The following is a 17862-nucleotide window of genomic DNA, read 5'->3' as shown; positions in this document are numbered from 1 at the left end:
TCGTTTGTTTTCGTGAACGGACGAACGGTGCTTCGCTTTAAATGTTGCTGCCGTAAGGAATTGTGGGACGGCACTATCTCCTTTCCTTTCGTAAAGGACGGTCCAGTGCGCCCTATGCCAAAGGAGATAAGATAGGAAGCATTGAAGCACCTTTCCTTAGCATTTAGAGAATTCGAACAGCTCTTATCATGGCTGCCACTTAGATACTTCCGGGTCATTACACTCAGTTAGGAACCTTTCTAAGCGAAAAAGACCATTCGGACGCAGCCTATGTTCGAGCCGATTCAAATGTTAAGCTCGACGGAAGTGACGACAATAACAAACGACAACGTTACAGGGCGGGCTATATTCGCCTGATTTACATTCATGGCTTCATTAAATAATGCATTTTGTATACTTTTCTATATGTGACAAATATGCAAGGAATGGACGCGAATTTCAAAGGGCTGAAAGCAGACCGTCTGTGTTGGTAAATAAATACATTGGGTAAATAAATACATTGGCTAACTGTGCGTGCCATGGCAGTTTTCATTTCAGTGACAGTAATGTGGCTCAAAAAATACATGCTACATGTAACACCAGGGTGCTATTGCAGGCATATGCTATCCGCCAAGTTACGAATTGGCGAAGCATGCCTTATTATTATTAGCTATACATGACCGAGAGTCTGGCTGTTTTCAGTCGAAAATCTGTTTTTGTGGGTAGTAACGAGCAAGGAAAAAGTTGAATGATGCCTTCGCGAAATATGTCTGAACTAATTTTGCACAATGCTATAAGCGATCTGACACGCGCACACACACGTATAGTTATTGATCGTCCCGTTAGTAGTAACCAACCACACGATAAGTGTGCATACAATGTTGCCGCCTTTGACATTTACAGGTTTCCAGTAATAAAGGTGGCACGGTTTCATAAGTAATGCCTAACTGTTACCCATGTACTGTAAAATTCTATCTCACTAATGTTTTACACTGAACATATCTGTCAAATGTTAATTACTGGGGAATGTGTGTAATCCCTTTTTGCCTGTTTGTTCTGAAGCTGGGGACAGGATCCTGTTGAGCTCCAGTGTTAGCAGTAGGACAAGCTTCATTCTGAGCCAGGAAGCCTCACTGACGATCAGAGGAGCTGTAAATCTGAGGCACAGAGACCGTGGGAATTACAGCACCAGTCAACACTCCAGACATGTCTCTTCAGGCTGCAGCACACACCATGGCTACATACCATCCTGCATGAAAAGCCACTAGGACTATGACAACGTACACTCTGGATCATTTTAAGATGGAGTCTTTTAACTCAGCTGGAGAGCACTCTTTATCCTCTTTGAAATCAGTCAGAATCACCGATGGGAACAGCAGAATCAGATGGAGGAGCACTAAAAATGAAAACATTAACCTTCTCAACACTGCAGACTCACACTTTGAAACTTCTCTAAAGTCTGTCCAAACTAAAACTGAGACCGATGAACCTGACCATGTTAATCAGGAGCAGAATGTGCACACTACTGTTAAAACTAAGCCTGAGAAACATATTCAAATTCATTCACAAGAAATCACCAGACACAATGGAAATCTTGGAAATTCAACAAGAAACACACTGCAGACTGAATTGGTGAGTGGTTTTGCTGAATTTCAAAATGAAACAGACAAGGAACTGAATGACTGTAGTGCTCTTAGAAAGAGGTCAGGTCTGCAGATTGATGGAATTTTGAGTGAGGGATTAAACCCGAAGACTCGCTGTGAAATTGACCTGGATGAGAAACCTTTTATCTGCAAAGACAGTGGGAAACATTTACGAAGTTCTGAGGTCACAGAAAGACAGAAAGGCATTCACACAGGAGAGAAGTCATATTCATGCAGACTGTATTCTTGCCCAGACTGTGGAAAGATCTTCAGGAAATCTGGAAATCTCAAAAGACATCAGCTGATTCACCAGCGAACCCACCCAAAAGTAAACACAGGGCAGGAGCCATATTCCTGCTCAGACTGTGGAAAAAGTTTCTGCCATTTGGGAAATTTAAAACAGCATCTGCTAACTCACACGGATGAGTCATACTCTTGCACAGTGTGTGGGAAAATCTTCTTTCGCTTAGGGACCTTAGAACGACATCAGTTGCTTCACACAGGTGAGAGACTATACACCTGCAGTGAGTGTGGGAAGAGCTTCACGCACTTGGGAAGCTTACACACTCACCAGAGAATTCACAAAGGAGGAAAAACATATATATGTACAGAATGTGGACAGAGGTTCTATCGGTTAGGAAGTTTTAAAGAACATCAGCGAATTCACACAGTTGAGAAAGAATACACCTGCATTATTTGTGGTGATATTTTTAATCACTTGGGGCACTTTAAACAGCATGAGCAAGTTCACACCAAAGAAACATTACTCATGCCCTGAATTTATCCTTGATCTATAGATGCTTTTGGTGAATTATGTTCTATTGAACGACAGCATTGTAACTAGCCTAATAAATAGAACATATGGTGAAACACTCCTGATTAGTTTCAGTATTCATGCCCTCAAACTTAGGCCTATTTCATAACATTACATTACATTACAGGCATTTAGCAGACGCTCTTATCCAGAGCAACGTACAACAAGTGCATTAGTTCAAGGTGCAGAGGTGCAAAAGAAACACACTAGAGTGAAGTAAAGATCGTAGTGCCAGAAGTGACCACAGATCAGGACTCCAACCCTGTAGGGTAACCTGTTCAGCAAACAAACAAACAATCCTGCCAAGTACAAACTAGCACTGAAATCACATTTGCCTAATCAGAATCAGACAAAAACAATCCTGTCAAATAAAAACTAACGTGATCACATAACAATTATTTATTTTCATGTGCAGTGAGCCAGTTAAGAAAACCCAATCACCCTTTATTTTTTGTTTTGTTTGACCTGTGACTAATTGTGATCAGGTGTTAGGTTTAGAATCATTTTGATACATTTGATTAATTTTCTTAGTCGTTCTTTATATGGACTTTATAATAAGCAAGACAAAATAGAAATGCACATCTGAAAAATGCACATCTGAAATTCGTAAAAAATTATGTGGTAAAATACCAAATATATAATACCAAATACCAAATTATGGGTACAATGTTGCAATATCAACACTGCAGGAAATACCCTACCTTCACATTACTAATGCAGTTTTCATGAATTTGTTTACTTCGCTAGCAGACCACTGGAGGTTCTTTGAGTTTGAAAAGCACTGCTTTAGCAGATTAATAATTGCCTCCTTTCTGACTTTAGGTGTAGTGAGTGAAAACCTGCAGCAATTCACCTCAATAATTTTGATATTTGCGCTAACAATAATGTGTCAGAGAGCACTCCATTCTTTCTATTTTGCATCCATCACCAGCCTTTCTAAAGTCTCAGTATGACTTCAGTGTTTCTCCACCTTGAGGATGCAGCATATTATATGATTTGACATGTTTAAATGGGTTTATATGTTATATTCCAATGTGTTTTAACATACATGTTTAAACAGCATCAGGTAGAAATATTTTATAGCTATGTTCTCCCTGTACGCATGTCCTTTTTGTTTCCTTTCCAAGTAGCAGGCTTAGATTTCAGAGACGGCTTGTACACCTCTTGAATGCAATTCAATTGTTAAAAAAAAAAAAAAAAAAAAAAAACATTTTATTGTAAAATATGGCCCTGTCCTTAGTTTTAATTAACCCCTTGAACAAGTGACCAAGAGTTTTAATGCAGAGCAGGTAATTGATACACAGCAAATTCTCTTGAGTTAAATCAACGTTTAACAGGGTTTATGCAAGTTCAATAGGGACCATGTATAGTGTGTGTATATACTGTACACAGTAATGTGTGGGACAAAGACATATTTTTATTTATTTGGCTCTGTACTCCAAAATTTTAGATTTGTAATCAAACAATTCACATGTGGTTAAAGTGCACATTCACAGCTTTTAAATAAGGGCACTTTTATTCATTTTGGTTTGACCATGTAGAAATTACAGCACTTTTTAAAAATTTGTCCACCCATTTCAGGGAGTCATCATGTTTGGTACAAATGGCATCACAGGTGTTTCTGATTAGTCAGGTGTGTTCAGTTGTTTCCTTAGTGGAGGCATAAGAGAGCTTTCAGTATCTAGTTTTGATTCTAGCCTTTAGATTGGCTGTGGAGTCTGTTACTGGCATTTGTCAACATGACGACCAGAGCTGTGCCAGTGAAAGTCGAGGAAGCCGTTATGAGGCTGAGAAATAAAAAATAAAAAAAACAGTCAGAGACATAGGCCAAACCTTAGGCTAACCAAAACCAACTGTGTGGAACATCATTAAGAAGAAAGAGAACCCTGGTGACCACAAAAATCACAAAGCCTGGTAAAAAAAAAAAGGTGGCACCTGTGCTTTTAAAAAAATAAAAAATAGGTAAAGAATTCAGTAAACATATGCTCATTTATTGAATAAAAAATGAAAGTTTATGCATTTCTTTCAGTTTCGACATACAATAACACAAAAACATGAGTTTTACTTAAAGGTACCATGTGTAGGTGGCATCTAGCGGTGAGGTTGCAAATTGCAACCAACTGAATACCACCCACCACCCCCCTCACCTCTCCCTTTCCAACGACGTAGGAGAAGCTACGATGGACTGTAAGTTCCAAAAATGATGTCATCGTCTACATTGAGTAGCCTGTGTCAAATGATGAGGTTCCTTGATAGATTTATAAATTGTATTTAGTTATTTAGTCTGTGTAAAACTAGGTCTTAGCTTACAAGTAATATAGCGATTATGATTGTTAATTGTTCTGCATTGTGGTAGCGTTTTATTGCTAACGTTAGCTAACTATGGAAGGCCATTTGAGCAAATAACGAGACGTTAATGTCGTGTTAATAATGTTAGCTGCTTTGCATGGTAAATCATAGAAAGACATGATGCGTCACAAAAACTATTACACTACTAACGCTTACATTAGTGTGCAATATCCTCATTAAGTGTCTTTTAAAACCTATTTAAAAGACACTCAATTTCAAAAACAACATATATAACCAAAATATTTTGAGCAGTAGCTAATACTTACATAACAATGATGAAATCTTATCTGTTTTCAATAGACAGAGACAGTAAATCAATGACAGTTGTATCCGCTTCTGTTTTGCTCCAGAAAATGATGTCAGATAGGTCTATCAGCAAACATATGTCTATGCCCAGAAGTCCTGAATAATAATAGTATTTTCCAAGAAATTATGAAAAATCATTGACCACGTTTCATTAGGTGCAGCGTCTTTGACTGCTACCACAGAGTGAATGCGTGAGTGAATGCGATGATAATAAAACTTTTGATTAGGCTGACCAATAAAACGCTATTTCAAAAGCAAAATTTGACGTTATACATCGTTAGAAAGCTTATACTGTAACCTACTGAATAAATGTAAGCGTTAGTTAGTAGTGTAATAGTTTTTGTGATGCATTCAACAGTGATGACGACAGTGTTGGAACCTGGTTGGAACATTGACAAAACGTTCAGCAGTACCGCAAGTACCGCAGCCGTCTGAATTTGATCACCTCAGGCGCATTACGGCTGAAGCTCACCTCTCTCCAACAAGCGGTGAAAAACTGGCGGGAAACCACCAAGCACAGGGCTCACATTAATATTTCAGCCATCCTCTTACTGTTGCTCTTTCCGTTGCGAAACATGTTTGACAGGTCTATATCATTTTTCTGTGTCATTGTCTGTAGCGGTAGGCTAATTAATAGGCATATTTATGAGGAAAATAATTGCTGGGCTATAGGCTGCCGCTATTGTGGCCAAAACATTTTTTCCTGTACAATCGCCTATGCCTAGGTTTGTTTAATCCATGAAAAACACAGCATATTCCCCAAAATAAAAAGAGCATGCCAAATTGTTTCGAGATGTAGGCTACTGAGGTGAACAGAGAAACAAAAGGTAGGAACCAGGATAAACAAGGAAGAGTTATTTAATAAACTATAATAAAACAACGATTACAACGAGTAACCAGAAGCACATGAGACCACAGCCAGCAAATGCAAGGCACTGAATGCGAAAGATTAGACAAGACAGAAGTCATTTGCTCTGCCCTCTGGTGGCAGCCAAGGGTTATGACATATAGCTAAAATGTAGTTCTTGTCTGAAAATTAAACAGCATAGGTAGGTTTGTTTGATTAAAAGATGAAATAACATAATATCACGAACATCAACAAATAATAACCTACATTTGGGGCTGAGCATTCAATTTTTGTCGGGGGGGGGGGATGCGGTATGGGACTTCAAGGGGCGTTGGTCTACAAAAGGTTGAGAACCCCTGCTCTAAATAGTGCACTATAATCACTGAACTGTATTGGGATGGCAGGTATGCCATCCCGCCAAGTTACGCCTTGGCAGGGCGGCATGCCCCATACCTATACAGCACCGAGAGTTTGGCACTTTTCAGGGTTCCCCACAGAAATAACCACTACAGCCACAGACACTCAGCCCTTAAAAACATTAAATTCTGTACATTCTCACCCCATTTCAACAGACAGAATTCATAAACAACTTCAAATGTCCACACAATCCCCTTACTAAGGGGATTTTGTGTTTTCTCCTTTTACTTTTTCTTCTTCCTGCTGCCTATCCCACAAACAAAATGTTTCCCCATTGGACATTTTACCGACACCAGCCAGTCCTTCACCTACAGGAACCAATCAAAATCTCGCATACACACGCAAAATATCCATATCTTTTTATTCTAAAACATTTCCAGTCTCAACAGTTAGCCCGTTCATTGCGTGAGTGGTTAATGTCACAGTCTATAGAGCATAGGTTCTCAGGTTCAAGCCCTGCCTGGAACAAGTTTCTTAAACCTGCTTTTTTACTCACTAATAATTGTCTATTTCTTCTCAATTATTGCTTTTGCACCACATCTTTCACCGAACGTATACACTGCATTTTGACGTACCATCTACACGTTCAGTTAACCGGCTAAAATGTTGCAAAGCCATATGGATCCAAAAGCAGCTCTTCTATTATCACCCAAGAAATTTCCTAGTTTCAACAGCTAGTCCGTTCGTGGCTTAGTGGTAAATGTCACAGTCTATGGATTATGAAATCGTCGGTTCAAGCCCAGCCTCAAGCAGGTTTCTTAACCGTGCTTTTTTTGCTCACCAATAATTGTCTATTACTTCTCAACAATCGAAATTTCACGCATTGACTAGTTATGGCATGGTGGTGCACTGCCAAAGTTACGGACTGGAACACCAGCTCGAAGGATCGAATCTCGCCTCGCCCTCAGGCAGATATTTTCATATTTTACACTAACGTTTTCTTACGCTTATATTTGCTTTACAAAAACACACTCACGGCCAGAAATATGCATTTCATGATGCCAAATGTATTGTTTTTCTTAAAAAGTTACACCAGCTGACCACTGTGCCATTTCTACTAACTATATTTCTTCACTTGGCTACTGTAGAAAACGTTCTTATCAGCAAACGCCACGTTTCTGCATTCATATTACCTTGTCCTGTTCTCTATCTACCCACATGCAAAATAAAATATTAAACCAGAAAAATGCAGGTGGTTTTAATGTTGTGGCTGATCGGTGTATGTGTGCATGGGTTTGTAAGAGTCAAGATTGATTGAATAGGCGTCAATATGTCCAATTTGTATTGGTATGTATGTATTTAGCTGCCTAGCCTTTCTATTGTGTGAATGATTGTATGTTTCTTGGTATAAATGTTTGTTCATAAATTTGAATGTAACATGCTGAGAAGGAAATGTCCCCATGAGGATGAAGAAGTATTCTATGTATGTATGTACAATATATATTTTACATGCAGTATTTATTGTAAGTAGCAAATATACAAGAACTTCTACATTTAGTAAAATAAAGTTGACAAGCAAGTATAAACATGTTTTCTGGAGGAATATGCTTCCTGTAGGTATTCACCAGCAGTTTTGTACATTAATTTAAATGTGTTGCATGAGGCAATTACAGGTATGTGACACTTTGATGTGACACAAAGTTTGAATGCCGTTGTAAAATGCTAAGATTAAAAAACACAGGGCCAAGTGAATTGAAACAATTGAGGAAACATTGAGTAGCATTGCTTTGTAATACAGTTTGTTTAATTTTGGTTATGCAAGATAGCCTATATTGTTTGTAGTACAGTAACTTGGCGTCATTTTGATATCAATGCTTTTAATGGCAGGCGTATATTTTGCCAGTTTGAATGAATGAGTTATAGACAGTGCTTTGTATGTGTGAGTAACTTGGCATTTTTGTACGTTGAAAACGTGTTTTTTATGAGATTGACTATAATCCATATAGGGTGCCATTCCGAACGCAGCCTTGGGCATTTTATTCTGGAAAATTTTAACCGGAAGCGTTAGAAATAATTATCATCCAGGTCACGAATCTGACAGACAGGAGGGTTACCCTCTTCCTGGCAGGTTACGCACAACGAAAACAGATTTGCCGTTTCGGATTGGTTGAATGAATGTACCTAAAATATCCCCTTCAATTTCGCAACTGGAAAAATGGGAAATGAATCAGAAGATCATTCATGTAAGTTGCTCATACTATATAACTCATTTTTATTGAGTTGTATTTTCAGGCTTATCCGCGATTTATATTTAACGTAGAATTATACGTAGACTTATATGTATACATGACGCCAGTTTCGGTCTAGTTTACCATTTACCTAGCTAATAACGTTGACTAGCATAAAGTCTGGATGACAACATCGAAAAGGCTTGTATTGATAACTACTGAGCGCTAGCCACGTTTGCTAACCCAAATAATGGTCATACTAAATGTCAAACAGCAGGACCTAACTAACGTTAAACAACTAACTACATTAACCCTTTGGAGATGGGTGTTTTCTCCCCCAAAACATTCTAAGTCAGTGTTCTAGAACTCAATTGCTTTCAATTACCAGTGGTGATTGCTACATCAGAATTGGTATGTTCAATTAAGAACACTCTACTCACATATTTGTGATCTTATATTATAAAGAGTTAATAATAGTAACAAATTAATGCTAAGTACTAAATATTGTTAGCTTGCAACTGATTAGACTTACTACCTTTGTATACTGACAGTCAGGTTCTGATAAGATGATATAAGTAAAATGTAGTTTCACCAAGAAAGCTGTTACCAGATTTATAACAATAAGCTAAGGTTTAAAATCATCAAAACAAAAATGTACCCAGAAGTAACAGGGATCTAGATGATAACCAATCTGAAACCTTACTGCTCAGGGCATATATATATGGGCCATTTTGCTGTGCCAGTCATATTTATTTGATGTGGAAATAAAGACCATAGGACATCATTTGACAGATTACTGAATTACCATGAGGCCTATTAGACGTATTCATTAAACCGGACAGGCTTGTAGGAGAGTATTGTAACAATAAATGAGTCACAATTTAAAATGGGTCCAACCTTATAAATGCTAAAACATCAGCATTGATGAATTCAGTTGTTTTTCCTGAATTGTTTAATTTTGAATCTATATGTCATGACTCTGTTTTTGCTTTTGTATGCTTTTGTTCTGAAGCTGCAGGGAAAGAGCTCTAGTTAAGCAGCAGTGTTGTCCCAGAGAGGAGTTCCATTATGCACCGAGAAGGAGAAACATTGAGTCACAACACGTCACTTTGTGATCCAGTACTCAAGAGGGTAACGCTGGGGCCACAGTTTTCTGTCTGAATGTCTCTTCATCCTGTTTGTGGATCATAGTGAGATGGAGTCTCTCAGCCCAGCAGAAAAGGACACTTTGCCTTCCTCTGAAAGAATCACTGAGGTGAACATCAACTTTCAAGGTAAAAATGACAAAGCTAAAAATGAACACAGTGAATTGCTCAGCATGGCAGACGTGGGCTCTGGATACTCTGGAAATACTGGAAAAAAGATGAAAACAGAAACTGATAAACCAGCTAATGTTAAACAGCAAATACATATTCACACTGAAGTAAAAATTGAGCCTCAGGAACAGGATCAAATTGGTCTACAACAAGAAATCCAAAAATGTGATAGCAATGTTGCAGACTCGGGTGTGCAAACACTGCATACAAAATCCAGCTGTGATTTTGCTGAGATTGAGATAGAAACAGAGGAGGATCCGAGTGAAAATGGTGCTGTTGGGAGAAGATCAGGTCTGCAGGTTAAGAGTTTCCGTGAGAGGTTAAATCTGAGGATTTACAGTGAAATTGACCTGAATGAGAAACCTTATGTGCAAAAAGGCAGTGGGCAGACTTTACAGAGTTCAAAGGTCACTGAAATACAGAAGGTTCACAGAGGAGAGAGGTCATATGCCTGCAGCCCATATTCTTGTACCAACTGTGGGAAAAGCTTCAGGCAACTAAGAACTTTAAAAGAACACCAGTTCATACACTCAGGAGAGAAGCCACTTTGTTGTACTGAGTGTGGTAAGCATTTCAGTCACTTGCGAAGTTTAATACGACATCAGCAAATTCATACCGGAGAGAAACCACACTCTTGTTCTGTCTGTGGAAAGTGTTTCAGACAGTTTGGCCACTTAAAAAGACATCAGCTTGTTCACACAGGAGAGAGACAGCACTCATGCACTCAATGTGGGAAGAATTTTAGTCGATTGGAACACTTAAAAACACATCAGAGAATGCACACTGGAGAGAAACCGTACTCATGTGCTGACTGCAATAAGAGTTTTAGTCATTTGGGAAGCTTAAAACTACATCAGCAAATACATACAGGAGAGAAACCACATTCTTGTACTGAGTGTGGTAAGAGTTTCAGAGAGTTGGGGACGTTAAAAAGACATCGGCAGATTCACACTGGAGGGAAGCGACATGACTGCAATGTATGTGGGAAAAGTTTTAGTCACTTAGGAGCCTTAAAAATTCACCAGAGAACTCACACAGGGGAGGAGCCATACTCTTGCTCAGATTGTGGAAAAAGTTTCTGTCATTTAGGAAACTTGAAACAACATCAGCTAACTCACACAGATGAGTCATACTCTTGCACAGTCTGTGGGAAGGTTTTCTTTCGTTTAGGGAACTTAGAACAGCATCAGTTGCTTCACACAGGTGAGAAACTGTACTCTTGCAGTGAGTGTGGGAAGAGCTTCACTCACTTGGGAAGCTTACACACTCACCAGAGAATTCACAAAGGAGGAAAAACATATATTTGCACCAAATGTGGACAGAGATTCTATAAGTTAGGAAGCTTTAAAGAACATCAACGAGTTCACACAATTGAAAAAGTGTACACCTGCATTATTTGTGGTGACAATTTTGGTAACTGGGGACATTTTAAACAGCATGAGCAAATTCACACCAGAGAGACTATACTATTGCCCTAATTTGTTTTACAGTTATTTTTTACAAGTCTTTGGAACTCTACTGGAGGGATGGAACGCCATTCTTCCAAAAAATGTTCCCTCATTTCAAGTGTTCAATTGGGTTGAAATCTGGTGACTGTGAAGGCCATAGCATGTGATTAACATCATTTTTATCCTCATTAAACCATTCGGTGACCCCTCGTGCCCTGTGGATGGGCATTGTCATCCTGTAAGAGACCACGACCATCAGGATAGAAATGTTTCATCATAGGATAACAGTGATCACTTGAAACTATGCCAGGAATATCCCCCCACAGAATAACTGAGCCACCTGATGCCCTTACTGTTGGGGTCAAGCATTTAGGTCTGTACCATTCTCTTGGTGTACACCTCACATGCAGTTGCTCACTTGTCGAGAATATAGCGAAGGATGACTCATCTGACCAACTTTTTTCGACATCTGTAGACCAGTGCTTGTGGTTTTTGCACCACTGAACTCTGAAATGTGCATTTGTCGTTGTAATGAGGAATCTATTCCCTGCAACACTTATACTATAATATCCCTCTCTATGTAATTGTCGATGGACTGTTCTTGTTAACACGTCCTGCATTGACATTCTCAGTCACCTGGCTGAGGAAGATTTGCTCTTCTGTTTTTTTAAGTATCGCACAAGCATCATAGTCATCAGATGTCTTCCCCTATTTCTGATGTCTGTCCTATTGATCTAAATGCAGATGCCACTTTTCCTATTGAAACACTAGCCAGTTGAGCAGTCTTTGTGACTGGAACTGCTGCCATATGTGCCCCAAGAATGAACTCTCTTTCAAAGTCACTTAGATCTTTTCCTCTTGCCATCTTGATCTAAAATTGAGGTCAACTGGATAATTGCTTAATTGTATCATCCAGTACACCTGTATGGAAGCTTCTGCATTCGTTATGTTTCTCCACTCATTTATTAAGGTTTTTTTTTAAATTTGCCACCCGTCTGTAACTTACATTGCTAGTCATATATTTGTTACATTTAGGAAATAAAGAATTGCGGTGATGGTTAACTTTTTTTTTCAAATATATTTCAGTTTTAATGTATGTGTTTGGTTGGTCCAGACAGTTTTTATGTACAAAGGATATTTTTGATACTGATGTTTCCGATGACCTAGTCTTCATTTCAGTCTTTGTCAGATAATCTTGGTTAAATTTTGTTTTCTTGGCTTGCTGGAACCTGATTGCTTGCATAAAAACTGTATATTTGGAGTTTTTCTGAGTTTAAAGTTACAATCGCGAAGATTTCCGTTTCGTTCTCTTTGGCGGTACCAATGGCGAGAAGCGGTAATTGCAGGTGTGTTTTTGGACCTCACTCCCCATAGATCCAACCGAATCCAACCAATGTTGCCTGTGTGACGTCAGTGAGTTGGCACCTGGGCCACGCCAACTATAACACTATTTACGGAAAAATGGTTAAAAAATGGTTGTTATAAAAGTAATGTTATGTACATACTCATTCGTTGTCTAAAATTAGGCTAACTTAAACTGTCTTTACACTGCCGAGCCGGGTTAAAATGCTGTAGCAGACCTGGGGTAGAATTAGTGATGATCAATTTCCACAAACGTTCTTTATCCTTTTGCCCGGTATGAACATTACTTTACACTGCAGAGAAGAATTCGCGGGATTCGCTGTGGCTCGTGCAATTATGTCTCGTGCACAGTACACAGTCTTTTCGTGAATGATTGTTGTGTGGATATTTTTGAAACAACTGCCTTGCAAAATGTTACACCTGGTGTTTCTGGTTTTGCTGGCTAAACTGTTCGAGAATAAAGCTGAGCTGGGTGTTAAATATGGACCAATAACAGTGATTTTTATATCATGAATATGTAGAGGTATGTCGTGAGTGTCTCACCTGAATCTGGTATATACTATAAATGGGAACACTGGTCTGGATTCAGTCAGTGCTTAATTTGTATGTTTGTAAAGTAGTGATAAACACATTTATGACAGCTAAGAAATTGAAAACCTTTTCCTATTTTTACAACAAAAAAAGTGTCACCGGTGTTGAAAATAAAACCCATATTTTTATGCCAATCATGCAGTAATCATTTGACAGGTGGATACCCCTAAGGAATGTGTGTAATAATGAAGATTCATTTTTGAAAAAGAATTTGGGAATCAGTTCTGTTTTTATATCCATTAACAACTTCCACTTGCCTCTGTGTCAGGTATATGATGTAAACTAATGGTTGCCAAACTTGGTCCTGGGGCACTCTGCGTATGCTGGTTTTTGTTCCAACCACAATTCCAATCCCAGAATTTTAGCTGTTATTTTTTCTTATTTGGGTGCTTTTCATGTTTAAAGAGATTATTTACCCTCTTAAGCCACATTGTGTCAGAAATAGTTAAGTGGCCACACATTACAGACACTCTTATCCAGACCAACTTACACAACATTCTACTTTGCATTTACATTGCATCCATTTATACAGATGGATATGTACTGAAGCAGTGCAGGTTAAATACCTTGCTCAAAGGTACAATGGCAGGTACAAAATGCATTCAAACCCACATAGGAATCACGTGAGTGAAAATTTTGGTTGTGAAGAAAAAACCCCCTCCTGCCCTGTGTCGTGTTCCATGTTGTCATATCTTCTTTTTGAACCAAAATCTGTATTCTAATTCTTTTGTAATTCTTACATGACCAAATGGTGTAGGTATTGGATTGTTAGTTAAACACATGGGATTGTTTTTGTCTAATTTACAACTTTGTGTAAATCATGTATAAAAATAAACCTCTCAAGTGGGAAACATGACCAGTGGGCACAGCTCAGCTGTGATAGTGAAGATAATCATGTACAGGAAATTAAATGCAGTTTTTCTGTCATTGCCTATCACCATTCTGAGCATATTTTACAAATCTCAGGTAAAAAAAATTCACTTTTAACAATACCCTTTAAATATGACACTGCCCTCTGGTGGTTGTATCTAAGATTGTTTTTAAACTTACCACTACACTACAGCATGAATGAGGAAATGTTTGTGGCATGGCTTTAGAGCTCGGGTGTCCATTATTTTCAGAAAAGGGCCGATTTGGGTGCAGGTTTTTATGTTAGCCCAGCACTAAGACACCTCTACTTATCAAGGTCTTGATTGAATACCATGACTAGTTCAGTCAGGTGTCCTAGTGCTGGGCTAAAACAAAATCCTGCACCCACATTGGCCCTTTTTCAAGTGAGATTGGATTTGACACCCCTGCTTAAACAAGACCAGGTCAAAACTTAGTATATGGCTGGACCTCTCTGGCAGACCAGTGGTGTAACTTCATAACTCGGCCGACCAATGGTGTAATTTCATCACTCAGACATTCGCGTTTGTAAGACTGGTTTGTTGCGGTCCAGCCAAAAAACACTTAGATAGGATTATAAAAAATAAAAATAAATCTATTTGCATATTTTGTATAGATGCACATTCAAAACATTTGGCCAAAAATATTTTGCTTTTTGTGCATTCTGTCACTTATATATTCCTAATATCAGTTGCTGAAGAGCACAACATTTTCACTTACACACAACTGTCAGTGTTGAGAATCTGCATGATATGAAGAGTGTGATATGTGTAGGCCTAATGGACCACTGAAGTGTGTGATCCCTGTGATAACTTACTACAAAGTGCAATCTGTATAATTATTTCCACTGAACCCATACAGTTGATTATAGTCCATGTATCAGAGCCTGCTGTACAGTTGCAGCACTATGCGGTGGAATTCTGTCGATCAAAAGTAGGACAGTGTTTCTGCCATGTGGCATCTCAGCCATTTCTGGAAATAAAATGGGTCACGTGCCTGTCTGTGCAGCACTCTCACATTTCGCTTCTAATGCAGTGCAGGCCAGTGCATTGCCAAGGATGATTGCACTTAAGGAGCAGTGATGCATTAACTGGTGGAGATTGGACGGAGAAATGTGGAGAGAGGTGAAGGCTTTCTGACATGCCACACTAGCAAAGTTGGTTAAAATAGTCTTTGCAGTTTTGTGTGCTGTGCAACCAAAATAATGGTGAAATATTTTAATGACTATTACTGTTTACACCTGTGTCTCCCACCTGATTAACATCACACCTGTATCACCCGCTCTCAACCTGTCTCACATGACTGCAAACCCACCCATATTCCTGAGGCTAAACACTTGTTTTGTTGTTTTTCTTTTGTCAGCAAGTGGAAGGTTGGCCTTTCAGGTATTTGAGCTCAGTTCTTATCCGTCTCATCTTATTGTTAGCAGTTTTATTCTAGTAACTTATTTAACCTGTGGCCGGAAAGTTGGTATTAAAAGGGTGTTTTAGATTAGTGTATGAGTTCTCATGAGCCCCAATTCCAAAAAAGTTGGGACGGTAAATGAAATGCAAATAAAAACAGAAAGCAGTAAATTTGTAAATTTACTTTGACTTGTATTCAAACAAAAACAGTATAAAGACATGGGGCCTCATTTATAAAACGGACATACGATCCATTTTGATCTTAAGCGTGACTTACAAAGAAAATCACGTATAAGTAATTTATAAAACCTTACTTTGATGTGGAAATGATCTTATCTCTACGCGAAGTCTAGACTTGACGTAAGTGATTTTCCTGCTGGCTATGTAGGGGTATTGCAGTTTGGGACGCATATGTGTCCAAGCCTGTGGTGAACTTTGTATTAGCTTTATGAACAATTTGTTCACTGCAGCGGCAACACACTACGAAGCTACCTGTTTGGCTTCACCGAATCATACGTGTTGCCTGTCTTCAATCTCCTCTACCATCACTGTGATCTCGTCTTCCAAAAAGTTTGCTTTTCTATTTTGGTCCATGGTTATTCCTGACTAAACCCTCATTTGTACTAGCATTATATAAGAGGAAATCGCTGATTGTAAGGCACGTTCAGGTGCCGTCAATTTTAAGTTAATATGAAATTTATAGATTATAGGTGCGTAAGTTACAAATGGGCTTCTTAGAACCTGCGTAAGCAAGGTTTTTTATGCTCAGTATCTTTTATGAATCGAACGTAAGCACACCGTCGGAAATTATCTTAACACTAAGTTCAAGTATAATTCTAAGAACATTTTTATAAATGAGGCCCAAGGTATTTCATGTTTTACTGAATTAACTTAATTGTTTTTTGAAGATATACATTTATTATGAAATGTATGCGGGCAACACCTTCCACGTTTTGACGGGTTGAAATATCACGGTGATGTGATGGAAATTGTGTTATAGTATATAAGGAGCCTCCAAGAAAGGCCTAGTCCTTCATGAGCAAGAAAGGGTTGAGGCTTGCCAATTTGCCGACAGATGCGCCAGCGAATAATCCAGCACTTTGAGAACAATGTTCCCCAAAGACATATCGGTAGGATTTTGGGCATTTCACCCTCTATAGTGCACAATACAATTAAAAGATTCAAGGAATCCGTTCAGATCTCAGTGCGTAAAGGGCAAGGCCAAAAACCACTTCTGAATACGCATGATCTCTGATCCCTCAGACATCACTGTCTTAAAAGTCGTCATGCGTCTGTAATGGATATCATGACATGGGCTTGGGAATACTTTGGTAAACCTTTGTCAGTCAACACCATTCGTCGCTACATCTACAGATGCAAGTTAAGGCTTTATTATGCAAAGCAGAAGCCATGCATCAACACTGTCCAGAAGCGCTGCCAACCTCTCTGGGCTCGGTCTCATCTGAGATGGGCAGTAGTACAGTGAAAGTGTGTTTTGTGTTCTGACAAGTGAGTCAACATTCCAAATAGTTTCTGGACAAAACAGTCGTTGTGTCCTCCCAGCCAAAGAGGAAAATGACCATCCAAGCTGTTATCAGCGTCAGGTCCAAAAGCCAGTGTCTGTCATGGTATAGGGGTGTCTCAGTGCCCATGGCATGGGTAACATGCACATCTATGGGGGCACCATTAATGCAGAAAGATATGTACAAATTTTGGAGCAACATATGCTGCCATCCAGACATCTTCTTCTCCTGGGACGTCCCTGCATTTTCCAGCAGGACAACGGCAAACCACATTCTGCCCGGATTACAACTGCATGGCTGCGTAAGCAGAGAGTGCGGGTGCTAGATTGGCCTGCCTGCAGTCCTGACCTTTCTCCGATTGAGAATGTGTGGCACATTATGAAGCGCAAAATACGGCAACGAAGGCCCCGTACAATTGCACAGCTGAAGACCTGCATAATAGGAGAATTGGGGAAAATTCCGCTTGCTAATCTTAAACAACTGGTGTCTTCAGTGCCCAAACACTTAATAAGTGTCATTAAAATAAATGGTGATTACACAGTGGTGAACACTCGACTCTCCAAACTTTGTTGGAGCGTGTTGCAGTCATCAGATTTGTACGGAGCCCCTAAACGGACATGTGAAAAAAAATTGGGGGACATTATCGTGCACACAAGAAACAATTAAATCATTTTTTTTTGCTCAACCGAAATAGATCTCGTGGACACGAGAAACTATTTCCGGTTAGAAACATGATTACAGATGGCAGCAGAGGTGCATGATGTGGATATATTCGCCTTCATGAGAATGCGAAACATACCGGATCTTG

The 17862-nt window shown here is 39.1% G+C and overlaps 2 protein-coding genes across 3 annotated transcripts; both read left to right on the top strand.

Annotated features, from left to right (window-relative positions):
• The first annotated feature begins 52 nt into the window (after positions 1-52).
• Positions 53-2495, top strand: LOC118220800 (zinc finger protein 551-like). Of its 2 annotated transcripts, none has more exons than XM_035405046.1 (2): positions 53-469; positions 1042-2495. In XM_035405046.1, exon 2 carries the CDS (start codon positions 1252-1254, stop codon positions 2398-2400), a length of 1149 nt encoding a protein of 382 aa, XP_035260937.1. In that variant the 5' UTR covers positions 53-469; positions 1042-1251; the 3' UTR covers positions 2401-2495. The 2 variants fall into 2 exon arrangements, with proteins under 2 accessions (XP_035260937.1, XP_035260936.1); XM_035405045.1 differs by having other exon boundaries at positions 53-486.
• A 5860-nt stretch (positions 2496-8355) lies between these two features.
• LOC118220797 (zinc finger protein OZF-like) lies at positions 8356-12033 on the top strand. The gene is made up of 2 exons (XM_035405040.1): positions 8356-8538; positions 9536-12033. The coding sequence occupies exon 2, from the start codon at positions 9719-9721 to the stop codon at positions 11315-11317; it is 1599 nt and encodes a 532-aa protein (XP_035260931.1). The 5' UTR covers positions 8356-8538; positions 9536-9718; the 3' UTR covers positions 11318-12033.
• Positions 12034-17862: the final 5829 nt, after the last annotated feature.

Source organism: Anguilla anguilla, chromosome 2 (assembly GCF_013347855.1).
Source record: "Anguilla anguilla isolate fAngAng1 chromosome 2, fAngAng1.pri, whole genome shotgun sequence".
Classification (NCBI taxonomy): Eukaryota; Metazoa; Chordata; class Actinopteri; order Anguilliformes; family Anguillidae; genus Anguilla; species Anguilla anguilla.
Note: the sequence above shows the minus strand (reverse complement) of the source record. Positions and strands in the feature narration are given on the sequence as shown.